The sequence below is a fragment of the Lolium rigidum genome, chromosome 3 (assembly GCF_022539505.1).
Source record: "Lolium rigidum isolate FL_2022 chromosome 3, APGP_CSIRO_Lrig_0.1, whole genome shotgun sequence".
In the NCBI taxonomy this organism is placed as follows: domain Eukaryota; kingdom Viridiplantae; phylum Streptophyta; class Magnoliopsida; order Poales; family Poaceae; genus Lolium; species Lolium rigidum.
The window spans coordinates 118,887,113-118,913,939 of record NC_061510.1 but is presented as its reverse complement, the minus strand read 5'-3'; the positions used below and the strand labels follow the sequence as shown (position 1 = coordinate 118,913,939).

General features: G+C 48.1%; 2 protein-coding genes across 2 annotated transcripts; both read right to left on the bottom strand.

Moving 5' to 3' along the window:
- Positions 1-936: 936 nt before the first annotated feature.
- Positions 937-6,012, bottom strand: LOC124702228 (acetate--CoA ligase CCL3-like). The gene is made up of 3 exons (XM_047234352.1): positions 5,782-6,012; positions 3,591-4,181; positions 937-2,082 (listed from the first exon to the last, which is right to left on the bottom strand). The coding sequence occupies exons 1-3, from the start codon at positions 5,995-5,997 to the stop codon at positions 1,186-1,188; spliced, it is 1,704 nt and encodes a 567-aa protein (XP_047090308.1). The 5' UTR covers positions 5,998-6,012; the 3' UTR covers positions 937-1,185.
- Positions 6,013-14,326: 8,314 nt separating this feature from the next.
- On the bottom strand, positions 14,327-17,793 carry LOC124702227 (acetate--CoA ligase CCL3-like). The gene is made up of 3 exons (XM_047234351.1): positions 17,482-17,793; positions 16,045-16,635; positions 14,327-15,548 (listed from the first exon to the last, which is right to left on the bottom strand). The coding sequence occupies exons 1-3, from the start codon at positions 17,734-17,736 to the stop codon at positions 14,652-14,654; spliced, it is 1,743 nt and encodes a 580-aa protein (XP_047090307.1). The 5' UTR covers positions 17,737-17,793; the 3' UTR covers positions 14,327-14,651.
- Between the last annotated feature and the right edge of the window lie 9,034 nt (positions 17,794-26,827).

The following is a 26,827-nucleotide window of genomic DNA, read 5'->3' as shown; positions in this document are numbered from 1 at the left end:
TCTCACGTCGCTTACCTCCTTTGGGGCGTCGTCTAGAAGACCTCGATCACATCTGCTCTTCCTTTGGGCTGGACGCACACATCTTCGCGGTTGGCAGGTGTCCAACCGGCGATGTCGGTGTTCCGTGTGGCGGCTTATGTGGCAACGATGGCGTTGAAGAGTGATGGTTTGGTCGCGGCAAGACCTTGTTAGTCGGCTTGGCCCGGCGTGTCCGAGTTTCCTCCATGCTGGTCTTCCGTTGCTGTGGAGTCGGAGCTGCCATGTTCTTCGAGGTCCTCTCTTGGGCGGCGTACGATGACCTGCAAGGGGCGGTCCAGGTGAAGTTCACCTTCGGCCCGGGTCTTGCGCATCCCCTTGCCGGAGCTCGTCATCCGAGTCGGAGCTGCATTCCCCTACACGAGGAGCCACCTGTTTGGCGTTGGCCAGCTTAAACCTCGCGGTGCTGCTTCGGCAAGGTCTTCTTTGTTGGTCGCTTCTTCGGGGAAGTCGGAGTCGCTGCGGGTGCGGAGTGATGACGATGACGCCGGTGAGCAACCTCGACGACGATCTTCGCCTAGGTGGTGTTTGTGCAGCTTCGGTGGGTTGCCAGGGTGGTTGTGTTTGCCCATGCGACGGTCGTGTTCCATGACGGTCGGCATGGGTGTTTGTACTGGTTTTTGGTCGGTTTTCCGTTAATAAACTGACCACCTATTCTTCTCTATTAATGAAAATGGCAAGTCTTGCCTCGTTTCAAAAAAAAAAACAAAATGGTATAGTATTACTTGTTCATGTACTCGTACTGCTAGTCTTCTAGTGTAATACAACCGAAATATTTGAAAATAAAAAAAATATCTCTAGTCGTTTAGTATGGTATACCTGTGGTTGCCCTGCTAAAGTGCATATGGTATACTACCACCGAGCAGCAAGAGAGTAGTAGTATTCACCAACATTACGAAATTTCAGTCCTTGTCTGCCTTCCAGAAGATTGATAGAACTCTAATACATACGTCGTCCACATGATTACGAGACACTAAGAAACAATTTTAGCAAGTGTGTTGGTTTGCACAACAATTCCAAGATACAACAAAATACAGTTTGGGGTGTACAACCTCCATCCTAAGAATACATAATGGACTGGCACCAAACGACCGCTCATACGAGTAATGCGCACCAAATTTCAGAGCAAAATTTGCTTATCTCACAGATTCACATCCTGCTCTTCCGGACAGGGCCCAATTCCTTGGCCTTTGCTCTCAGCTCATGCTTCTTGATCTTACCTGTCGCCGTCTTTGGCAGCGGCCCGAACACCACAGACTTCGGGACCCAATAGCCAGGCAGCCGCTCACGGCAGAACCTCATTATGTTACCAGCCAATGCTGCCTCGTTGGAACCATCGACACTGTCCTTGAGCGTGACAAAGGCGCACGGTGACTCACCCCACTGCTCGTCAGCTCGTGCCACGACCGACGCCTCGAGAACTGCCGGGTGCATGTAGACCGCCTTCTCCACCTCCAAGCTGCTGATGTTCTCCCCACCGGAAATGATGATGTCCTTGGCTCGGTCCTTCACTTCAATGTAGCCGTCAGGGTGTCGAACGCCTAGGTCACCGGAATGGAACCAGCCATTCTCGAATGCCTCAGCGTTGGCCTTTGGGTTCTTCAGGTAACCCTTCATGACGGCGTTCCCTCGCATTACAATCTCTCCGAGGGTGGACCCGTCGGCTGGGACTGGCACCATCGACTTCGGGTCAACGACATCGAGGCCTTCCAAGCCTACATAGCGAATGCCCTGGCGAGCATGGAGGCGGGCACGCTCGTCATCTGGCAGGATGTCCCACTCTGGCTTCCATGCGCACACCGTAGATGGTCCATATGTCTCTGAAAGGCCATACGTATGAGCGACACGGAAACCGAGCTTCGACATTGATGCAAGGACTGAGGGTGGTGGAGCAGCGCCAGCAGTCATGACATCAACAACTCGCGGCAGCGGAAGAATTTTGTCAGACGGAGGGGCGTTGATGATGGTGTTGAGCACAACTGGTGCCCCACAGAAGTGAGTTACTCCTTGGTTGGCTATCGCTGAGAAGATGGCCTTCGCTGTGACCTGTAAATATGGGTCAACACAAGATAATCATATGCTACATGAGGCTAATGGAGAATTATCTTTCTGGTTCCATGTGATCTAAAAATTGTTCAATATACTAAACAAGCAATAAAAGGAACAATGCTTCGGTGTCCTCCCCCTTTCCCTCTCAACCACTAAAGTTGAAGGGATAAGTTAGCCCACGAAGGGGTATCGGAAAATCCTAGGCGTCCACAGGGGCCTAAAGTTTGGAAAGGGGGGGACACCGAAACCAAAGCCATTATTCAGATGAGTTGCTAACAAATTTTAAATTAAAAGTTCAAAATCAAAACAAGTGGTCAAATAAGGTTAATTAAGGTTGAGTTCAAAGTGTACTGATCTGTATAATTTTTTGCTATTGTCAATGTTCTGTTGTGTGTGTACTACTGGGAGAGTATCTTCCATTAAAAAAGGGCATACCCAATGCTGAAAGCTTCCACACATTGTGGGAGAGTATCTTCCATTGTCAGAAAAAAATTCAGCCAACCTAAGTCCCTTAATTTCCAAGCATACACATTCTAGGCATCAATGTTCTTGCATCAAAGCAACAATCAAGTATGCCAAACTTTTTTCAAGCAGTTCATGCAAAGCAAGTTCTTGTTACTAGCATCTGGATAACAAATTGTAACTTTCAGCTAAGCCTGCAGTCAAACTAACGGTTATGGACCAACAACAAGTTGGTAATGACCTGTCTGCGTAATCACATGAAATGAACAACAAGGGTCCAAATTCTAACCCATGTCATGTATGTTATCTAATTCATTTTTTTATGCGGCAACTGCATCCATCACATACAAAGCCATGAAGGACCTAAAGTTTTCACGATTCATTTTATCAGGGGGGCAATTAATAAATGAGCATGTGTTTACATGAAGCTCAATGATAAGCTATCAGTGCAAAAGAAAGATGAGGCACAATTTATAAAGATATCAGCAAAATTATCATCTTAAGTTTCGGACTGGTGCTCCACTGATAATTCTACTTCTAATACTATATTTTGTGCTAGTCTGTCTTCTTTATTTCCTTGTATATCTTTCATGATTCGACTGTGTTGCTATTGGAAGTTTAATGTGCAAAGCAACACTGATGAAGTGCATCAAGTAGTTTTTTTACAGGACATCAAGCTAGTTATAAATTGTCTGCAAGCATTCATACTCAAGGAATGATTTCGTTCAGTAGAGTAGCATCATTCATTGTTATAATTCATCATGGTATTTTACGCAGGATAATGCAGTTGAGGTTATTGCATCAACACGTGTATTATACTTCTCAATCACATCATTGTGGTCTCATACTTACTATTAAAAACATTTATCTTCTATTCATATAGAAACAATATTCCCCAAAACATTAGATTTCATGAGTAGGCCTTAAGTGTACATTCTGAAACACGGTTTACTAATTTTAAGTTCTGTAAACGGTTGATGTTACAGACATATGGAAGTAAGAAGGTCCCTAATGAAGCACGGTTATAAAATAGTGAGACATACCTGACGAAGACATATGCTTGTTCCACAGATAGCAGCAAGAGTCCATGTATAGCACCAGCCATTGCAGTGGAACATTGGCAAAGTCCACAGATAAACCGCGCCGTCATTCATCTTCCATACAAGAGCACCACTGAGTGACATTAGGTAAGCACCCCTATGATGCAATACCACACCCTTTGGGTTAGATGTTGTCCCAGAGGTATAACCTAAGGCAATACTCTTCCATTCATCCTGCGGTGGTTTCCAGGAAAATTCAGGATCACCAGTTTCCAAGAACTTCTCGTATTCAATTGCTCCTGTTCTCAGAGCATCTTGGAGGGCTGAAGGATCGCAAGTATGATCCCCAATAACTATTACAAGTGGCTGTTTGAAAGAACCTTTCTTTTGATCTGCTATAATCTTCAAAGAATCCACTGCCAGGGAGAAAAATTCTTGGTCAACCATCACAACTTCAGCCGATGAGTGGTCCAGCAGAAATGCAACAGTGGCAGCATTTAATCGAATGTTGACACAGTTGACCACTGCTCCAGCCATGGGAACCCCAAAATGAGCTTCATAAATTGCTGGGATATTTGGAGCTATTACAGCTACCTAACAGATTGAAGAAAAGAAAATCAGTATAAACATGATAGTAGTATTAGGCAGCACATTTGTAATCAAAATACTGTAGTGGCACTTGAAGAGATATTACTGTCTTTCATGGTGATTTCTGCACTCAATCTTCAGTATAACACAAATGTACTGGACATTTGAACTCTTAGCAAACACAAGTTTTGGTGCCAACAAGATGAATGGAGTGATGAGCACCAATACTATACCCAGCTTGTACATGGTTTCACTCCGCACTGCTCGATGATGGTCATTTTCTAGAATAAAGCTTTTGAGAATTCACCCAGGGGGCTAGATAGCGTGGGATTGGTCTGCAGCTCTTTCTTAATTAAACTGGACTCTAGTTACTCCTATACATCACTCATCTTTTCCATAGACACAAGCTTGCCAACACATACAAGAATGTGCCACAAGCTCAACACAGAAGGTAACTCGAAAGGTCTAAAGCAGCAATGATGAATATGAAAGCTTAGTTGAAACAATAATTAGAAACTTTGATCATAGATGCTAGTAACGATTCTAATCTCCTTATGTTTGCAGTTGATGGTCTATTCCAGATATGCTTGTAGACCAGCAATGCCACATTTATTGTGAATTGACCATACAATACAGTTCCACGTTTCCTAAAAAAAAGAAATTCCACAATTCATGGTATTAAAAAGTATGTTATTTTTCTACAAAAAAAGGTATGTTATTACGGCCCTACGCAGACATGAAACTATAACAAAACAATACAATTTGGATACAGAAGTATGTGACATAATTTAGTTTATAACTTTATTTCCATAAGTATGCCACTCCATTAATGCGTTCATGTGGACCATCAAATCTCAACATGTGTTTGTTCAACAGAAAATGCACAAGACATGTGTATTGAAAGGAGAAGCTCGTTGTAGGATGCATTCCTATCATATGAGGAGTTGATGACTGAAGAAGCACAACATTCACCCACCCAGCTATTAACAGTCTATCAATACGATCGAACCTCATACCTGCTACAAAGAAATCCAGGAGTTGAAAGCCCATTTATGACCATATATAGCTTCTGAGGGTGCACAAGTGAATAGCAACAGAGTATATATTGCTGACTCTCCAAAAAAAAAAAGCAAAAATTGCCCTTCGAGGCAAGTTCGTATGATCAAGTGGAAAGTTTGTATTTTTGTTTATTCAATCAATAAACGGTGTTACAGATCCTTACACTTGTGCAAAAATGTCACTTGGTCCATAAACCCGCGTCTACTCATTTAAGTCCATTGTCTGTAATTAGATATGGCATGACACTGGAGCCCCATTCTGAATGGAGATTTATCAGGTGGTTTTAACACGATTTGATCGATCTTATCAAGCAAACGCATGGTCAAACTTTGGAATAAAAAGGATTGATTTTTCACAGGATCATGCATGGGTGATAATCAAGTTGTTTCTGACCTCTACTGAGTACTGACACATCTGTACGAGTTCATAGAACATGTAAGGGAACAGAGTATCAAACGAACACACCAGAGCAGAGGCAGTGGCACACTAGCACACGCAGAGAAAGGGGAGGAGGAAATGGAGGTGAGACAGAGATGGCGTCCCGTACCGTGCTCCCGTGGCCGACGGACCGGCGCGCGAGGGCGGAGGCGAGGCGGCGGCACCGGCGGTAGGTGTCGGCCCAGGTGTAGCGCACGTGGCCGTGCACGACGGACGCCCGGGCCGGGTGCGCCAGCGCGGCGCGCTCGAGGAACCAGAGCGGCGTGAGCGCCGTGTAGTTGGCGTCGTTCCGCGGCAGGTCGTCGATGTCCCTCTCCGCCGCCATTTCTCCCCGCCGCCGCGCTGCCCCCACCCCTCTCTCCTCTCCTAGATGAGGTTGACTTGGCAGAGTCCCGAACAAACGGGGGAGCTTTACGCTTGGCTGCTGCCTGAATTTTATATGCCGGTGGCGATCGTGCTGAGGGGGATGAGGAGCGGGTGGTGGGGATCTTGCTGGGCAGTGTCGTGGCGGGCTGGCGGCTGGCTCTGAATCTTTTTAGTGGCGCGGCAGCCGGCGGGGAGCCGCAGCCGTCAGCTGGTTGGTTGGCTGGGGTTCTGTTGTCAGTTTATCGGCGAAGTTCGTCCGGCGTATCGCGTATGGTCCCGTTTCGACGGGGAGATCGTGCGACGTCGACTGTTGCCGCGCGCCGCCATCAAGGTATCGCGAGTGTTGTACCCTAGCGGGGCAGACTCTATGCGCCGCGGTCGTACCGTAGCGGCCGGGACATGACCGTATATCTCGCCGGTGGCACTGTCCCTGCCTCGGCTGCCCGACATTTTCGACGGACTAAGAGCTTTCGCCCGGGTGAACGATTCGCATTCAACAAATCGCAGTTTTCTGCACAAATCTTTAGCAGTGGGCAGCATGCTTCCCATCTCGCACCACTCATGAGTGACCTTGTGTCCAACGCTTAAAGTTTTTTTTTATAGAAAGAAGAAGCATACACAATTTCGTGTATGTTAAGAACCTTGCGAGAAGATTTCACAAGAACAAAATCCCCTCGCTCATCTTCAAACTAGATATCCGCAAAGCTTTCGTCTTTGTGAGATGGGACTACATCCTTGAGCTACTTAAAAGGGACGGCTTTCCACCAAAATTTCGTGTTTGGATCACCGCCTTGCTTTGCACCGCTTACTCTAGGTCTAGGGTGCTCCTCAATGGTGTGGCCGGAGCGCCCATCTTGCATGGTAGGGTCTTGAAGCAAGGGGATCCTTTGTCGCCCCTCCTTTTCGTCCGTGCAATAGACCCTCTTCAAATAATTCTCGAATTGGCCACTCAACACGAGCTTCTTCACAAGATAAGAGGGAGAGGAACAATTGTTAGAACGTCTCTTTATGCGGACAATGTGGCCGTCTTCGTGGATCTAAAAAGGGAGGATATCCAAAACCTTTCCACCATTCTTGCTGTGTTTGGGGAGGTCACCAGGCTACTAACTAACTTCCAGAAGAGCATGGTGGTTCCCATTAAATGCAATGATATTGACCTTGACAAGGTGCTCCATGGACTACCCTGATCCGCGATTCCTTCCCCATGAAATATTTGGGACTTCCCCTGTCGGTTTGGTAATAAAAATGGGTCGATTTCCAACCCCTTGAGGATAAAATGGTCGGCAAGCTTGTTACTGGCCATGAAGAATATCAATGCGGCCGGGAGAGGTGCTCTTGTCAAATCCATCCTCATGTCCAAAGCAATGTTCCACCTTTCTCCGCTCAAAATACCGCCGGAATGCCTTGCCTCCATGAATAAAATCGTTTGGGCGGGCACCAAAGAGGTCACCCGGGCAAAGTGCAAGTTGAATTGGAAAGCAGTTTGTAGACCTAATTAAGAAGCTTGCTGGGTTAGGTATCCTACATCTTGAGAAGTTTGCAAGGGCCCTCCGGTTGCGATGGCCTTGGTTCGAGTGGCGCCACCGAATCAAGCTTTGGGTTGTCATGAGCACCCCATGCGATGGGATTGACATGGATCTCTTCTACGCTTACACTCCAGTCACCATTCATAATGGGAAGATTGCACCATTTTGGGAGTCCCCGTGGCTCAATGAAATGAATCCTAAAGATATTGATCCGCTAATCTATGAGGCGTTCAAAAGAAAAAGATGGAAGTTAAATCAAGCCTTGCTCAACAATGCTTGGGTGGGAAAAATCATAATGGACACCAACCTTACTTGCAACACATACATGAGTAAATCCGACTTTGGGTACAACTAAATGGCATTCATCTCGCAGAGGATGCCGAGGATGCCATCAATTAGAACCTCACCCCGAATGGGGAGTACTCCACGACCTTGGAATACAGTGCGCAATTCAACGAAGCTTCGGCGGCAAATTTGAAGAAGTTGGTTTGGAAGGTTTGGGCACCTTCAAAGGTCAAGTTTTTCGCTTGGTTGGCCCTCCACAATAGGATTTGGACGGCGGAACATCTTGAGAGGAGGGGTTGAGATAATTGCGGTCTTTATCCGCTTTGCAAGTAAACCCAAGAGACTGTGGCACATTTGTTCTCCCATTGCCGCTACACCAAGCGGCTTTGGCGGATGGTGTGGGATTGTCTAGGCATCACTTTCATCCACACCCATGAATGGACGAACGATATTTCCCTCAAGGTTTGGTGGGCGTTGATGTCGAGCAATGCAACGTCTAACCGGAAGACAATGTCTTTATCACCATGCTTGTGTGTTGGATAATTTAGAAGGAGCGAAATGCAAGAGTTTTCAATAACAAGTCCGCATCTCCGACCATCCTTTTTTAGATCAATAGAGGCGAGACCAAGCTTTGGGTTACCGCAAGACGAAGCATTCGAGTCTTGTAATGTTGGGAGAGTAATCCCTTAGGACTTTTTTTTCAGTTTTCACTTTATCTTGTCAAGATACTTCTACTTAATTAATGAATGGTGACTGTTAGATTATATGTCGGTTTAGTTTTGCTTGTGTCTCAAGCTAGGGTTAGCCGCTTTGGCCCCTATATATTCTCTGTAAAACCAAACGTATCAATCATCAATTTATGAGACAAATCATATTCTTTCATGGTATCAGACACCGATCCGATCTAGGGTATGGCCCCTCCTCCCAAGCCGCCGCCGCCCGGATACTTCGAGCGCCGCGACGCCCTTATCAATGACAAAGCCAAAGCTCTTGCCTCCCAACTCTCCACCTCCCTCGTGCTAGCCCCTCCTCCCTCTGCTCTCTCCTATACAGATACAATAGCTGATGTTACACCATTTATCCCAATTACACTAGATCTTGTTGCTCATAACTATTACCATTGGTGCCATTTGTTTGAAGTTCATCTAGGGCGCTGCAATCTTCGCGGGCATGTCGACGGCTCCGTTCCGCCTCGTCCCGATGATCCGCAATGGGTCAAAGACGATCTCGCCATCATCCAGTGGATCTACACCCGCGTCTCCACCGAGATCTTCAACCTCTTCTTTCGCAGCGCCGCCACTGCTTCCGCTCTTTGGTCGGCTCTTCGGCAGCTCTTCCAGGACAACGTCGACGGCCGCGTCACCAGCCTCAACAACGAGCTCCGCAACACCGCCCAGGGCGACACCTCCATCAGCACCTACTGCCAGCACCTTAGTGCTATCGCCGACGAGCTTCGTGAACTCGGCGATCCCGTGTCCGATCGGCAGCTCATCAACATCCTCGTCGCCGGTCCTAGCAATGACTTCGACAAGCAGGCGTCCTTCATCCCCATGATGCGCCCACGCCCCACCTTCGCCGAGGTCCGCTCCCTGCTGCAACACGCCGACACCACCCAAACTCGTAAGGCGGCCCGTCCTCAGGCCTTCGTCGCCGCTCCTCGCCCGCCGCCTCAACCTCCTGCGCCAGTGCCACCACCTCCCGCGCCTACGCCGCAGCCCCCTCCTGGGTGGCGCCCAAGTCCCAACTACAGGGGCAAAAACCCCTTCTGGCGCCCTCCACGCCCGCCGCCGCCATCTGCGCCCGTCTACAGCACGCCGCCAACGCCCGTCTACAGCGCCCCACCTCCCCCGGCTCCTTCAGGGTGGCGTCCCACGCAGGATCCATGGACAGGCATGGTCCAAGCCTGGTCGATGCCATGGACAGCTCCCGCCTCGGCCGGCACTCCGCCGGCATACTTGGGCGGCTGGACACCCGGCATGCGCCCTCACACCGGCTCTCCAAGGCTGCTCACACCACGGCCTCCTCCGCAGGCGTACTATGCTGCTCCGCCACCCATGTACGGTGCGCCCTCATCATCACTTTATGCCAATCCGTATGGTGCCGAACCGCCCTCCCCCTACACCAACCCGGGAGGCGGCCTCGCTCCGTACCAGCTGCCAACCATGCCCCTCACGTCATCATCGTCGACTGCACCACCTCTCCTTCCTACTCCAACGCCAACCTGGGATCAAGCCGCCTTTCTACAGGCCATGAACAATTTTGCTGCTCAAGGGAACTCAGGTACGGACTGGATTTTCGACTCTGGTGCATCTAGTCACATGTTTTCATCACACAATATGCTTTGTCAAATTGCACTTCGACACCTTTTTCATCCATTACATTAGGCGATGGTTCCACTATTCCAATTTATTGTGTCGGTCACACAAATATTCCATCACCCACCAAACCTCTCCTCCTCCGCGATGTCCTAGTAGCACCAGCTCTTATCAAAAACCTAATCTCCGTTCGACAATTCACTCGTGATAATCTTGTCTCCGTTGAATTTGACTATTTTGGTTTATCTGTGAAGGATTACCTGACCAAGGCGGAGATCGCTCGATTCAATAGTTCCGGAGACCTCTACACCATTCATGGCACCTCCACCGCCGCCCAGCCCTCTTCCATGCTCGCCTCGGTGGAGCTTTGGCACCAGTGTTTAGGACATCCCAACACCGCCACCATGTCATCGCTCCTTAGTGATTTTTCTATCCCATGTAATAAAGACACTCATGAGTCTTCAACTTGTGAATCGTGTCAACAAGGCAAACATGTCCGCCTCCCCTTTAGCTCCTCCACCTCCTTTAGTACTTTCCCTTTAGAATTGCTACATTGTGATATTTGGACATCTCCACATAAAAGTATTTCAGGTTTTAAGTATTATCTCGTTATTTTAGATGACTTCACTCATTATACATGGACCTTTCCTCTCCGAAATAAATCTGATGTTCACACCCTTTTTCTAAACTTTCAACGATATGTAACCACACACTTTTTCCTCCCCATCCGTTTCATCCAATTTGACAATGGCCGTGAATTTAATAACTTTAGCAATAGAGAATTCTTTCTTAATCACGGCATTCTTTTGCGTTTTTCGTGTCCAAACACATCTCCCCAAAACGGAAAAGCTGAACGGTCCCTTCGCACTATCAATGACATTATCCGCACTCTCCTAATACACTCCTCCCTACCACCACAATTTTGGGATGAAGCACTTCGAACAGCCACCTGTCTTTTAAACATACGACCCTCTAAAGCCAACCCAAATACTACACCATTCTTCTCCCTTTTTCTCTCTCACCCAAACTACTCTGACCTTCGAGTCTTTGGCTGTCTTTGCTTTCCCAATTCCTACGCCACGTCTCCACATAAATTAGCTCCTCGCTCTGTGGCATGCGTTTTCCTCGGTTACTCCGATGAACACAAAGGTTATCGATGTCTAGATATGCTTTCGGGACAAATCCACATCTCTCGCCACGTCACCTTCGTAGAACACGTTTTTCCCTATGCTACTCGCACACAACCTACTTCCCCCACACCAAACCCACCATCTCATCGTCCCACCTTAACACCGTTTCACCTCACATCTCTTCCAAACCCTGCCCCGGCAGCTCCTTCTCCCACAACCCCTGCCCCGGCAGGCACCTTAACTCCCCCTCCTTCACCGCCATGCCCACCCCTCCCCTCCTACGCCCGCCTTCTCCGCTGCGCCGGGCACCTCCGCTCTACCACCCTCTGATATACAACACACACAGCCCCCTCCGCCTCACGCCGTTCCTACAACTCAACCCCAAAACGCCCACGGTATGTGCACGCGTGCCAAATCAGGTTTCCGTCTACCTCAAACCCGTCTTAACCTTTCCGCCACCATCTCTATCTCCCCAATTCCTAAAACCTACAAATCGGCCCTCTTAGATCCCAATTGGAAAGCAGCCATGCTCGACGAGTTCTATCGCTCTTCTTCAAAATGACACATGGCAACTAGTTCCTCCTCCCACAGGTGCAAACATTGTTTCTGGCAAGTGGGTTTTTCGCCAAAAATTTCATTCTGACGGTTCTCTCTCTCGCTATAAAGCACGTTGGGTCTGTCGTGGTTTTTCACAACAACATGGCATTGACTACGATGAAACCTTCTCTCCCGTTGTCAAACCAAGCACAATTCGAACCGTTCTTAGCATCGCCATCTCCTCATCCTGGCCTGTTCATCAACTTGATGTCAAAAATGCTTTTCTCAATGGTCATCTAAATGAAACTGTCTACTGTCAACAACCTTCAGGTTTCGAAGATTCCACCTATCCCTCTCATGTCTGTCTCTTAAAGAAATCCTTGTATGGTCTTAAACAAGCTCCTCGTGCCTGGTTTCAGCGTTTCTCCACTTTTATTCAAACTATAGGCTTTTCTCCATCTCATTCCGACTCCTCTCTCTTTGTCTTTCATACTGACACTCATACCGCCTACTTGCTTCTCTATGTAGACGACATTGTTCTCACTGCCTCTACGCAAACTTTTCTTGATCATATCATCTCTCTTCTTAGCACCGAATTTTCTATGACTGACCTAGGTCTTCTTCATCATTTTTTGGGTATTGTTGTCACTAGAGATTCTCACGGCCTCTTTCTCTCCCAGCGTCAGTATGTTCTTGATCTCCTCACACGTGCTGGTATGCTCGATTGTCAGCCCTCTCGCACTCCAGTAGATACTACTTTTAAACTTTCTTCCACGGGTGATCCTTTTTCTGACCCTTCACTTTACCGTAGTCTAACTGGTGCACTTCAATATCTCACTATCACTCGTCCTGAAATTTCCTTTGCCGTCCAACAAGCCTGCTTGTTCATGCATGATCCTCGCATTCCACACTTTAATCACGTCAAACCCATTTTGCGATATCTTAAAGGTACCCTCGACCATGGTCTCCACATAAACTCTTCCTCTCCTACCACTTTGACAGCATATTCTGATGCAGACTGGGCTGGCTGTCCGGACACTCGTAGGTCCACGTCTGGATACTGTGTTTTTCTTGGTAACAACTTGGTTTCTTGGTCTTCGAAACGGCAGGTTACAGTTTCGCGTTCGTCAGCAGAAGCAGAGTACCGTGCAGTTGCACATGTTGTCGCTGAGATGGTATGGTTGCGTCAGTTGTTATCGGAGCTTCACAGGCCCATTCACCAGGCGACCATTGTTTATTGTAACAATATTTCAGCAGTTTATATGGCAGGCAATCCCGTCCAGCATCGGCGCACCAAGCATATAGAGATTGACATTCACTTTGTACGGGAAAAGGTGGCTCTGGGACAAGTTCGAGTTCTGCATGTCCCCTCCTCCTTTCAGTTCGCGGACATCTTCACCAAAGGACTACCGACTACACCTTTTGTTGATATTCGTTTCAGTCTCAACGTTGTTGAACCCCACGTTCATACTGCGGGGGATGTTAGATTATATGTCGGTTTAGTTTTGCTTGTGTCTCAAGCTAGGGTTAGCCGCTTTGGCCCCTATATATTCTCTGTAAAACCAAACGTATCAATCATCAATTTATGAGACAAATCATATTCTTTCAGTGACAACTTTTTTACCCCATTTCAAAAGAAAAAGAAAATCTTCTGCTAGCTGCCACTTCGTCGAGCCAACACGCCACTAGAAAATGTCCCATAATCTTCACATGACCAGAATCGACGCGCTTGGTGTGATAGAGATCGACATGACGAGCATAAAAAACCCTTGCCACGCGGCCCTCGTTTCTATCATAAGACACACCAAGTCAGGGATCTGCACGTTCAACCGAGAAGAAAATTGCCGAAACGACCAACCACAACAACAACGGTGTCGATCTAGCACACCATTTGCTCGTCTCCTTTTTTTTTTGTATGTGTGTGTGGGTGGGGGGTGGGGAGCATATACTGGGACTTCTATTTTATTCAGCAGGCATTACATCTTCTACTTTTTTTTTTTTTGAGAAAAGGGCAAAAGATGTGCCCTACTCCATTAATTAGGAATGAAGTTTTACAAGAATTAGAGTAACCATATTATGACAACTTCTACTCTCCCGAAATCAAGTTACTGATGCAGCTAAAACCCAAAGCTTAGATTATTATTTTATCTTTTGAAGGATGACCGACAGGCCAATTGACAACATAGTGGTCTACCAACTCCATCACCCTTTTACAAAGGGGCCAATTCCCTTAATTCGGTCATCCTCTTGTCTTGAAACGGTCGTTTGTCACGCATCACAGCTTGAGAACAGAAATAAATAAAAAAAGCCACAAGGGACAACAAAACGCAAGTGTCAATTAGCAAGGACTTGTAACCCGAGCGGGGGCATTAGGGTGGCGTTTGGATGCCTCAAAAAAAAAACATAGGGAAACTAAGTTTTTTGTAGAGATAGCATTGTGTAGTACAGGAAGAAATAGCACGTTCTGCATTTGAACAGATGAACACACAAGGGACACAGAACACTATGCTCATCTAGGCGTACTATTACTGCTTCCAGTTGCTGCAGATCACAAACAAAAGAGGCTACACAGCGTAAGCCATGGGATATTTATCTGAAGAGTAAAACCAGCACAGCAAAGCATCGAAACAAGGCCTCTTGTTCTACTTTTCTCTTTTCTTTTCCATTCTTGAACGAAAACGAGCCGTTGATTTCCTAACGGAACAACTTAATTATGCATGCAAGTGTTCAGATGGGAATTATCTCCAAGCATAACCCTTATTGACGATGGCGCTAGCGACCACTTGTCCTCTGTACATATGTGCATCTCAGCAACAGAGCTCACATCCTGCTCTTCTTCACAGGGCCAAGCTCCTTGGCCTTTGCCCTCAGCTCGTGCTTCTTGATCTTTCCCGTTGCTGTCTTTGGCAATGGCCCAAAGATCACCGACTTTGGCACCCAGTAGCCTGGCATCCTCTCCCGGCAGAACTTCATGATGTCGCTCGCCAACGCAGCCTCGTCTGAGGTGTTAGAACCTTCCTTCAATGTAACGAATGCGCACGGCGACTCCCCCCAGCGCTCGTCAGCCCTGGCAACCACAGAGGCCTCGAGGACAGCCGGGTGCATGTACACCACCTTCTCGACCTCCAGGGTGCTGATGTTCTCCCCGCCGGAGATGATGATGTCCTTCATCCGGTCCTTGACTTCGATGTACCCATCGGGGTGCTTCACACCAAGGTCACCGGAGTGGTACCAACCATGCGCGAACGCCTCAGCATTGGCCTTGGGGTTCTTCAGGTAGCCCTTCATGACGGCGTTGCCCCTCATCACGATCTCCCCGTAGGACTTGCCATCAGCAGGGACAGGAGCCATGGTTTTTGGATCAACTACGTCGAGGCCTTCCAGTGCAGTGTACCTGATGCCTTGCCTGCAATGCAGACGGGAACGCTCCTCCAGTGGGAGATTGTCCCACTCAGGCTTCCATGCGCACACTGTCGATGGGCCATAGGTTTCTGACAGACCGTAAGTGTGTGTGACACGAAAACCTCGGATAGACAGGGCGGAAAGAAGGGATGGTGTCGGTGCAGCTCCTGCCAGCATGACATTGACCACACGGGGGAGTGGCAGGAAGGTTTCACTTGCAGGAGCGTTGATGAGGTTGTTCATGACAACAGGTGCACAGCAGAAATGTGTCACACCCTGTTTTATAATGCCAGTGTATATAGCTTTTGTGCTCACCTACACATGTGGAACAGTTCTTTAGTATAAAGATCAACAAAAAATATGAAGGGAACTAATTGCACGTGGTTTTATCTAGTTTTTCACTATCTGGAAGTAGTACTCCATGCTGGTACTCAAAGGCTAAAATGGACTTTGGATGATTGGTTAACACATTTGCTACCAGAAATGTATCCCAGAATAGCCTAAAATGTCAATGGATTGGAGATTATGTACTTCATTCATGGGCTCATGGCAACTATTCCTCTCAACAGGTGAATCTGTTTGGATGTTTGACAATATGCAGTTTTGTATCTGTGTTAACATATGTCAGTTCTACCATAATTTGCATTCAACAATTGACAATACAGAGTACATACTGCATGCCAAGACCGTAACGTGTATACCTAAAAGTGAAAGCAACCTGTTTCCATCGCCAATATTGGCTCAATTTGCAGACGTCGCCAAATTAACCAATTATGTCAGCTATCAATGACAGGACAGATATTTAACATACCTGGCGAAGACATATGCTGGTTCCACAGAAGGCAGCCAATGCCCAAGTGTAACACCAACCATTGCAATGGAACATGGGCAGAGTCCACAGGTAAACAGCCCCTTCAGGCATTCCCCACACCATAGCAACACTGAGCGCCATGAGATAGGCGCCACGGTGGTGCAGCACCACACCTTTTGGGCTTGAAGTAGTCCCAGAAGTGTACCCCAAGGCGATGCTCTGCCATTCATCCTTCGGCGTCTTCCAATTGAATTCTGGGTCACCAGTTTTCAGGAACTCCTCGTACTCAGTGGCCCCTTGTCCTAGAGCATATTTCAGAGACTTTGGATCGCAAGTTGGATCTCCGATAACAATAAGTATTGGAGGTCTAAAATTCTGTTTCTTCTTCTCTGCTACTATCTTCAGGGATTCTTGAGCCAGGGTGAAGAATTCTTGGTCCACCATCACAACTTCTGCCACGGAATGGTCGAGAAGGAACGCGATTGTCTCGGCATTTAACCGGATGTTGACACAGTTCACCACGGCCCCGGACATTGGAACACCAAAGTGGGCTTCGTACACTGCCGGAACATTTGGAGCTATCACGGCAACCTAATGAAATAATAAGAAAAAATATTAAGTACAGTTCAAGGTTCATTGTACTAGGCAAATGAATCATGCACCCAAAAAGTGCCCAGTTATACCTCCCAGACTTGGATAATACTATCTTGGATAAGAGAATTGCAACAAAAGAAAGCGACACGCTTATCTTGTTTGACCAAAAACAGGGACAGTTCCGTGTTTTCTTTGATGAGCACAGGTAGTGAACTCCGAACTAGTAGTACCATCAGTTAGAAACACCTTTTTTTTGCCAAGCTATTAGGAGAACCTTGTGGAGGTAAGATCCCATGTTTCCATTAAAATGGAAACAGTGACTGTTACGTTTATGCTTTGTTTTAGTGGTTTCGTTTATTTTTAGAACAAGCGAATATCTTATGTTTGTCTACTGTAAGTATTTTAAATGATAAAAAAAATTGCGCTACTGACCGGACCATATCCAGCAATATGTGGAAACAAAGATCAACGGGATGGTTCTAAAAATAAGACAGTCAAAACAAATTAACCCGCAAAAGAACAAATTAAGACAGTATCTTGATTATTTCCCCCCTTGATCACTGCAATTGGCTAATTCGATCGGATCATCTTCTAAAGGTTTCAATTGTTAAATAGCCAGATAGGGTCCATTTCGTCTGAAAGATGGTAATATCAAACCCACCCTGTAACGACTTCATACGATTCCAATAGAAATAATCTACCTAATTCAGTGAACTCACAATCAGCTCGCCCGTGGACAAACAGCTCTACCGTGCTGCTCGAGAGGGAACTCATCAAGAATTGGGACCAGGGGAGAGAACCCCATCGGAGAAAAAGAAGAAAGAACAGGGAAGGGAAATTCACCGTGCTGCCGTGGCCGACGGACCGGCGCGCCAGCGCGGAGGCGAGGCGGCGGCACCGGCGGTAGGTGTCGGCCCAGGTGTACCGCACCGGGCCGTGCAGGAGCGACGCCCTGTCCGGCTGGGCCAGGGCGGCCCGCTCGAGGAACCAGAGCGGCGTGAGCGCCGTGAAGTTGGCGTCGTTCCGCGGCAGATCGTCGATGTCCCGCTCCGCCTCCGCCCCGGATCCGAACCCGCGCCCCGGCCCCTCCGAGCCCATCCTCCTCTCTCCTGGGCAGACGAACGAAGACGACGAAACAGGAGCTTGTCGAAAGCGTGAGACGGTAGAGAGAGTGATGACTGATGAGTGATGACACGGGACGCTCAGTGGCATTTATAGGTGGCAGTGAAGTGTCCGGCTGCACGGTCTCCGATCAACTTGCACGCCGGAATGCCCGTCCGATCAATGGCGCACGGCGAGGATCGGCCGAGACGAGAAGACTGAGGAGAGAGTGTTGGATTTGGACTTCGCCACCATGATGGAATGGGCCCTGTAGGGTTTCGCTCGTCTCTTCGGATTCTCCGCTTGCGGCTGACACGGCCCATGGCTCAAAGTCTCTCGAACCATGGCGTGTTGTGAACTTGTGATTGTTTCATGATCTGATGCTACAGTTTTTCTACTCCATGTAGAAGTACGGAGTAGAATAAATTGTTTGATCTAAATTAGCATGGTCCTGATTTCAGTTAACGTGATGTATAAAAATAGAAAATGTACGTACTAGAAACAAGTGGTAGTAGCACGACACCAAAAAACAAAAACAAAAGAGAGAACATCAACTGTCTGAATCGCAAGTGGTGTGCATGTGCTGAGATCATCAGTGATGTCAGCAAACTTACTTTTGACATTTTCTAACCAAAAGCCTAAGAGCATCTCCACTCGTTTGCCCTCCCCACGCCCGAAATCTGGGGTAAGTTACGTCCGGATTGGACGTAAATTTGGTGTGGGGAGGACCAGTTTTCCAGCCGCGATCTCAGGCGAAGTCGCCGATGTAAATTTAGAAAACGAAAACTGGACGAAATACGGCAAAAAACGACTGAATTTAGACTAAATTTAATGATATTTACTACATAAAGGGCGAAGTTCATACATAGAGGCCGAATTCGAATATATTTCGAATTCGGCCGGCGGATACAAATTAATATATATAAAACACGGCGCTCTACATGTCAAAATGACGGTAGAACACCGTGTAGTCCTCGTCGCCGTCGTCGTCGCCGCCATCGCCGGACCGCAGTGGCGCCTGGCTGCTGGTGCCCTGGCCGGGGTCTCCCCACCGGCCAACGTCGCGCGGCAGGGACGGCGATGGCTTGTACCACTCGTCGTCGGAGCCCTCGAGGTCGATGACGGGCACGACGGCGCCGGATGGAGGAGTCGCTGGCCGGCGGAAGCGAGCGACGTCCTCGAGGAGGCGAGCCTGCCGCTCCGCCTCCTCCTTCTCCCATTGCTCCCTCGACCAGGCGCAGGCCTGGTCGAGGGGCATGGCGTTGTCGGCGGGGACGAGGTCCTGGAGGGACCTCGCCTTGACGGCCTCGAGGATGGCGGCGTCCTCGGTGTCGTTGGCGGCCTCCTCCTGCACCTTCACCTTCGCCGGCTTGCGCTTCCGCTCGCCGGAGGTGTCAACTTCGTGCTTGGGGCGGAGGCGTCCTCGTGCCGTCGAGGACTCGCAGATGACGAGCCCGCCGCCGCTTCGCCCACGGTTGCTCGGCGGTGAAGATGGCTCCGTCTTCACCGGCGCCAACGATGGCGCCGACCTGGAGATCGGCGTCGACCTCGACGCCGAACCGGAAGACGACGAGCTGGCAGCCATGCGCTGTGGCTGCCAGCTGCTTCCCCGGCGGCGGCTGGCCGATGCCCTCGATGGAGGGGGCATCGTCAGAATGGGGAAGTTGCCACCCTCGATGTGTTCGAGGACGTTCTCCAGCGTCCTATTCGGCGCGCACCACCAACGCCGGCGACCCGCGGCGTTGTTGCGCGGAGGCGGAGGCGGCGGGCCGTCGTAGGAGGCGAGCTCCCGCTCCCACCGCCGTAGGAAGAACGAGTTCCACCTCGTGTAGTTGTCGGGGTTGTGGCGCGGGTCGGCGCGCTCTTCGTCCGTCATAGTCATCCGGGCCTCCTCGATGGCGACGTCGAGGGCGTGGCCCTGGGGCGGCGGCGGGATTGGCACTTAGCCGCCACCCGCCGCCGGGAGGCCTTGTGCCCGGCGGGCAGGGGTACCCCGCCTGGTGGAGGAGGTGCCCCTCCCACGCGTGGAGCGACCGGCGGGGAAAGCTGTTGTTGGCCGCGCCGTCTTCCTCGTTGAACGCCATGGATCTCGTCGAGGGGAGAGTGGAGGGACAGTGCAGTGGGGGTGCGCGTCGCGGCGAGCGGAGCGGGGTAGTTAGGCGGGGCTGGAGCCGGCGATTTAATGCCGCGTGGAATGCGACACGTCCACGGCGAGTGACCGGCGGCAGCCTTTACTGCGCGCGGAAGACGATGCGTGTGTGGAAGACGATGCGTGTGCCGCTGACCGGTCGGGTCCACCTCTGCGGCGAAGACGAAGCGAAAGCGCGGGAGAGATTTCTCGCCGTTTCGCGCGCTTTCGCTTCGTCTGGACTCCCCGAGCGCTCCCCGGTAGGCCGGGGTTGGCGTGGGCTCGCCGGATGGATGAAAGCCCAAATCCGGCGAAAAACGAGGAACCGGGGGCGCGGCTGGGCCATTTTTCGCCGTCCGGATGAAAAAAAATGGCACGCCGGGTGCCTGTTCGGGGAGACGAGTGGAGATGCTCTAAGGGCTCCTTCAATTCATAGGATAGGAAAATCATAGGAATATAAAAAAACATAGGATTGAGATGTCATGGCTAGTTGAATCATATGGGAAGATGAATTGTGTTTGATTGTAAAAAAAATTCTATGAGGTATGACCTGATGTTTTATTTCTATAGGATTTGCACTACAAGATTCCTATAGGATTAGTTCCTATAGGATATGTTCCTATGAATCAAACAACTAGCGTAGGAAAAAAAATTCATAGAATCTAAATCTTACACAATTCTTATATGAAAGAAGCCCTAAATAGGGTCAACCACATATAAATTTCTACCGGATCGAGAAAAACAGAGGTAATGCTTAGAGCATTTCTAGCCGTTGGCGCTCCTCACGGCCAAATTCGGCGCTAAATAGCGTCGGATTGGACAAAGTTTCGATCGGGGAGCGCCGAAGTTTCAGCCGTCTTCCCGGTAGACACCCGGTGTTCAGCGTTTTTCAGAAAAAAAAAAGTCCCTGGCTGCCAAATTTCCAGCATAATTTGGCGAATTTCACCAGTTTTACCAATATTTGGCTTATTTTTACATATAAATGTTACAGTTCAACAAAACAAGACAAGTTTTCAAACAAATCAAATTGAAACTAGTTGGTGTTGCCTCAAAGCGTCCATATGTGCTCCACCAGATCATCCTGCAGCTGTTGATGCATTGTGGAGTCTCGAATCTCCTGACGCACGGCGATGAATGCAGCCCACGATGCCGGCACCTGGTGGTTAGGCTGTGCAAGAGGATCCTCTGTCATATGGTGCGGCTTGTTCGCTCAGAGGAACCGAATACTTTCGCTCATTCTCGATAATCATGTTCTGTAAGCAGACACAACAGTTCATCACCTCCCACATCTGATCTTTGGACCAAGTCAAAGCGGGGAATCGGACTACAGCAAATCTCTGCTGGAGGACACCAAATGCACGCTCGATGTCATTTCGGCAACCTTCTTGTTCCTTGACAAACTCCAGCTCCTTCAGGAGGACGGCGCCTGAGATAGTCTTCACAAATGTTGCCCATTTTGGATAGGTACCGTCTACAAGATAGTATCCCTTGTTGTATTGCCGGCCATTGACCATAAAGTTAACCGGGGGAGCATGACCCTAAACAAGCTTGGAGAAGATCGGCGAGCACTGTAAGACGTTGATGTCGTTGTTGGATCCCGGAATACCAAAGAAGGAGTACCAAATTCAGAGATCATGGGTAGCCACTGCCTCAAGTATCACACTGCAGCCTTTTTTTGTGACCCTTGTACATTCCCTGCCAGGAAAACTGACAGTTCTTCCATTTCCAATGCATGCAGTCAATGCTTCCAAGCATACCTGGAAATCCTCGAGCTTCATTGATAGCGAGGATCTTAGCAGTGTCTTCGACAGTGGGTGATCTCAAGTAGATGTCCCCAAACACTGCTATCACCGCCCTGCAGAACCGGTAGAAACAATCAAGGGCGATGGACTCCACCATCCAAAGATAATCATCGGCAGAATCACCAGGAGCTCCATATGCCAGCATCCGCATAGCCACCGTGTATTTTTGGAGGGCAGAAAACCCTGCCATGCCGGTGCAATCCAACTTGCATCTGAAATAGGAGTCATACTCTCGAAGGGCATACATAATTTTTAGGAAGAGCTTCCGACTCATCCTGAAACGACGCCTGAAAACAGCCTCACCGTGCAATGGATCGTCGACGAAGTAGTCGGTGTAGAGCATGCAGTAGCCCTCCATTTGCTGCCTCGACTTGCACTTCCGGCGACCTCGTGCTAACCCACCACGGCGACCAATGGCCGACTCGGCGTACAAGCCGGACATGCAAGGTAGGATCAACATGTGCTCCTCGTCTTGGGCGGCTGCTACCATTTCTTCTTCGAAAAGCTCGGCGAAAATCCGCTCCTCCTCCTCGTTGGAGTCCATGTCCGGCCAGGCAATTGGACGAACACCTGTCGCGCGTGCCGACGAGGAGCGACACAAGGGAGCTGCCCGACGGCGGAAAATAGGCAGACGGCACGACGGGTGGCGAAATATAGGTTGCTGGGTGGAGGAATGGCGGAGTTTAGGCAACCGGTCGGCGGATTGCCGAGGGGTGGTGCCGGCGGTGACAGAGCAACGGGAGGGGAGGGGGGATTTGCGTCGACAAAGTGGTGGGATTCGTGTGTTCTCTCGCTGACAGAGCGGGCCCGTCCCCGCTTTTCTCTCGTCCGGAGTCCCCGAGCGCACCCCGGGGAGCCGAGGATGGCCTGGGCTCTCCGGATGAATTAAAGGCCAAATGCGGGGGAAAACGAGGAGCCGGGGGCGCAGCTGAGCCGAATAACGCCGTCCGGATGTAAAAAACGGCTGCGGGGGGCCTCGTCGAGGAGACGGCTGGAGATGCTCTTAGAGTATCTCCACCGACGCCTCCAAAACTATGTCCAACAACGGCACTAAACGAGCCATTTGGGGGGCATCCGCACAAGCGACCGTTCTATTGGGGCATGTTTTCACTCCTTAATAGCCTGGCTCAAGTAAATTCAAAATATATAATTTAAATGTTTAAATTAAAACATGCAAATAGTCAAATAGTTTAAAAGCCACCAAAGTCATGCCACACCATAAAAGATCCATGGTGTGGCATTCACTTGAAAACTTCCCCGATAGACGTGCAGTGTCGCTCATCTAGCGGACCCAAGTGCTTGGCCCCGCCCTAAAACTGCTACCTTGTATCGGTGGCGTAGCTCTATGGGCCACGCCACACGTTTTTGGGCGGCCCACGCGTGTGTTGAACTGTTGACGCACCACGCTTGCCCATTGTCATCTCTCGCCTCTATCCACATCTCTGTGCTGCCACCCTTCGCTCGATCCGTCCGCCCCGCATTATCGGTCTGTCTGTCCCTTGTTGTCGTCATCCGCACCATTGTTGCCACTCTGTCTGCCCCACGCCTTTGTCGTCCGCTCCGTTCCACTTCCGGTGAGTGCCGCGCCGCAGTCTCCCCCTTTTTAGTGATGTTAGATTAAATTGTTAGTGTAAATTGTTAAATGGCAGTGTAGTGTAAATTGCTAAATATCACTATATTGTAAATTGCTAGTGATTATTTTTTATGGATTTTATCATTCATGCCACTATGAGAAACATGAATCTCAGTTTTGTCATTTGACCGATCGAAACCTGAACCTTGTCATTGCTCCGTTACAACACTCCTCATTTTTGGCATTCCATCATCTTCACCGTTAGTCTATAATCAGTTTTGCTATTTGAAGAGTGGATACAATGAGAAACACATTTAATATGTCGAAGGGGCATGTTTAGAAATTAGAATTACCAACAAAGAGTTGGACAATGTTGTTTCTACAAAGGCACATCTCCAAAAAGAATCAACACTTTGTCCAAACAACTATTGTTGATGGTATGCATGAATTATGATAAGTGACAATCCAGTAGTCTTGCTAGAAAATTCTGGAGGAAGCACTTATAACAACTAAGGAGCTGTGGGTTGCTTCTTCAATTGTCACAATGAACCTAGAATATTCTGGTTTAATTCTTCAATTGGCTCATCTCTCGCTTCATGCTCATGTCAGTAGATAGGGGTGGCATCTTCGCAATTGTTGTTTCACGTTGGTGGGTGGAGTAAAATGCCATCGGAGACACCGCGGTGTGGCGTCTTGCAGGCGGCGGGAGACGCCATGCATGGTGATTTACTGATTTGGATTTGTTAAATTGATGTTAGGTTAAATTGTTAGTGTAAATTGTTAAATGGTAGTGTAGTGTAAATTGCTAAATGTCAGTGTACTGTAAATTGCTAGTGATTATTTATTAATTAAATTGGTTGGTGTCTTTTTTAGCACCTTGTCGGAATGAAAGTATACCATTATGCACAAGAAGAACACCAAGAATCCCGGGAGGCGGCACACACCTACGACTGTATGGCGGCGCAACACTTCGGAGATAAGGTGAAGAAGAGAGAACACAATCATCATTCATGCATTGGTGGATTATGATCGTTAAGAACAAAAAGGCCTTTAACTTAAACACCTGAATAAGATAGAAACGATTCTACCGGGTTTCTATCGGTTTGTGTAAATTTCCACTATGCATGCTAGTTGTTTGTATGAACTATGACTAGCTATCCGCTTGTATAAACTATGGTGTACTTGTGTAATTTTATATTATTGTCTAATTAAATAAAAATATGTATTTTAATTTTATTTGGAAAAACGTTAGCGGAATTCCAAAAGCATGATAAGCCACCAGTATATATACTACTAGTGGCGTGGCATGTGGCATAACCCGCCGATATTTCACTTACAGCCGTATGGTTGATGGCATGCCGCTGACCACATTTACCAGCGGCGATATACTGGTTGTGTGCCATCTACACACCATCAAGTCTTTTGTGGCACGCCGCCGATAGTTTTTTTCCTACTGGTGCCACCAAAGTGCGCCACCCAAGTCTGGCAATCACATTATGGAAGTGTCCATGGAGAGATCGGATGGAGATCAAATACAAATCGGCATTAGCTCCTCCGTGATCGCAGACGTTGGCTCCTCTGTCATCAGCACCGGCAAGGGAGTGGCGGCTTCTTCGGAGGCATCACAGCGGCGGCGAAGGTGCGGGTGATGGCAATGGACGATAGCGGAAGGAAGGAAGAGGAGCGGCGAGGGATTGGGAGAATGAGTGGGGAAAGGTAAATATAATTAAGGATTTGGTGTTTGCCTCTGCCAGGATGGGACTGCCGAGTGAATCCTATGTGGCCACGCTTCGCGGTGGCACCATGCCGGTCCTATGGGTCAGGTCCGGCGCGGCAGTGCTTGTCAGAATTTTGGGTCGCGGCAACTATCGGCATCCTTTTGGGGATGCTGGCGCGAGGCCATTTTCGGATGGACACCCCAATAGACCTACTGGGGTCATTTGGGGTGCCAGTGGGGATGTCTTAGCTTTAAACTACCATTTGATAGATTCATCAAAGAATTCATCTAATTAATCATTTTGCGAGCTCTTTTCAAGAACCATCTACAAAATATTGCACTCTACCAAACAAAACCTGCATAACATGGGGTTGTTACGGGCGGAACTAGGACTACACAATTGGGGTGTGCCACACTTTACATGAAAATTTTAATTGTGATTGTAAATATAACAAATTTGATATGTTGATTTAAAGTATTGGGAGTGTTCCATTGATACTGAGAGTAAGACATCACAAATAAGATAACTGCAATACATTTAGTTTGGTGCACATTAATGCTAGAACTCAAAACCAATTTAGGAGGACATGCTCACAGACATCCCAAAGTATTGGGAGTGTTCCATTCACCCTTGATGAAGTACACATGATCACGACATCCCAAAGATCACACTTTATGTAACTATCAGGCCTTTCGGGCCATCTGTTCATTCAAATCAAAATTTAGAATGTACAACCTAACACTCCGTTGAAGCCTAAATAGGAAAAATGTTTGAAGTAGAGATGACCATACGTTGGATTTATTTTGTTTTATATTTATGTAAATAACCATTTTTCGGTTCAGGTACCCTCCTATTGCATTTCTGCTCACAAAAGAGATAGCATACATGCCGATTGCCCTAAACAAACACAATTTCATACATAAATATTTCGACCGGTAGCAGAATGTAGACATGAATTTACTATGGGACATTGTGGAACGACAATTTACACGTTGTCATGTTTTTAGCTTTCAAGTAACTCTTTTAAATCAACTTAATGTTGGAAGATACTCCTATTATCTTTCCATTCGCAACAGATATAGCTTGCATACTTAGTCCATTAAACAAACAAGTGCATACTCGCCAAGATTTTCTAACAAACGTTTTGGTCCATTTTAACATTGTGATTCATCATGATTTTTTTTGTTTCTAGAAGGAAGGCTTCCGTTCGGCTTCAAATTAATTTAGCCCAAAATGGCTATCATCAATGCAACCATCTGTCTTGCAATGAACGTACTATAGAAATTAAAAAGACAGAAGAACACGCAAACAACAATAGTAAATAATGACTAGAACTCCAAGCCAAGCCGAGATGAAATATAAGGTTGTCCACAACTTAAGATCCTCATTGGCCATCCAAAGTAGAGCACGGGGCATCACTAGATGGTGACCCTACCATCATTAAGATTCCAATGCAACAACTTCACATCGCCCCCTGACATGAGCCAGTTGTGAGCAGCGAAGAACCAAAACCACCATAGAGCCTCCCGACTCTAAAGCGACGCCTCCAAGTGAGGATCAACACTTTAGCGTTGTCATTACCCGATCAACATGGATCTAGGTTTTCACCCAGAGATACGAGAATAAGGTGGAGGGGTGTAGGGTCTACGGTAATGCCGCCATGGATGGAGACAACATCTAGGGGTGTTGTTATTACCAACATTGGGCAAGAATTTCATCGTGTGATGACCTTATTTGCATATCAAGATTTTCCTAAATTTTCCATATGTTTAACCATCCTTTTTATATTTTGATCTGTTATTATTTCTCACACCGAGCATATCATTATTAGCAACAGTTTTCTGAACTTTACACAAAATATTCACTT

Coding starts and splice junctions, on each gene's coding strand:
- LOC124702228 (XM_047234352.1), bottom strand. CDS start 5,997: ATGGCGGCGGAGAGGGACATCGACGACCTGCCGCGGAACGACGCCAAC. Junction 4,182..5,781: donor CCGTCGGCCACGGGAGCACG/GTACGGGACGCC, acceptor TCAATCTGTTAG/GTAGCTGTAATAGCTCCAAA. Junction 2,083..3,590: donor CAAGCATATGTCTTCGTCAG/GTATGTCTCACT, acceptor CCATATTTACAG/GTCACAGCGAAGGCCATCTT.
- LOC124702227 (XM_047234351.1), bottom strand. CDS start 17,736: ATGGGCTCGGAGGGGCCGGGGCGCGGGTTCGGATCCGGGGCGGAGGCG. Junction 16,636..17,481: donor CCGTCGGCCACGGCAGCACG/GTGAATTTCCCT, acceptor TTATTTCATTAG/GTTGCCGTGATAGCTCCAAA. Junction 15,549..16,044: donor CCAGCATATGTCTTCGCCAG/GTATGTTAAATA, acceptor CCACATGTGTAG/GTGAGCACAAAAGCTATATA.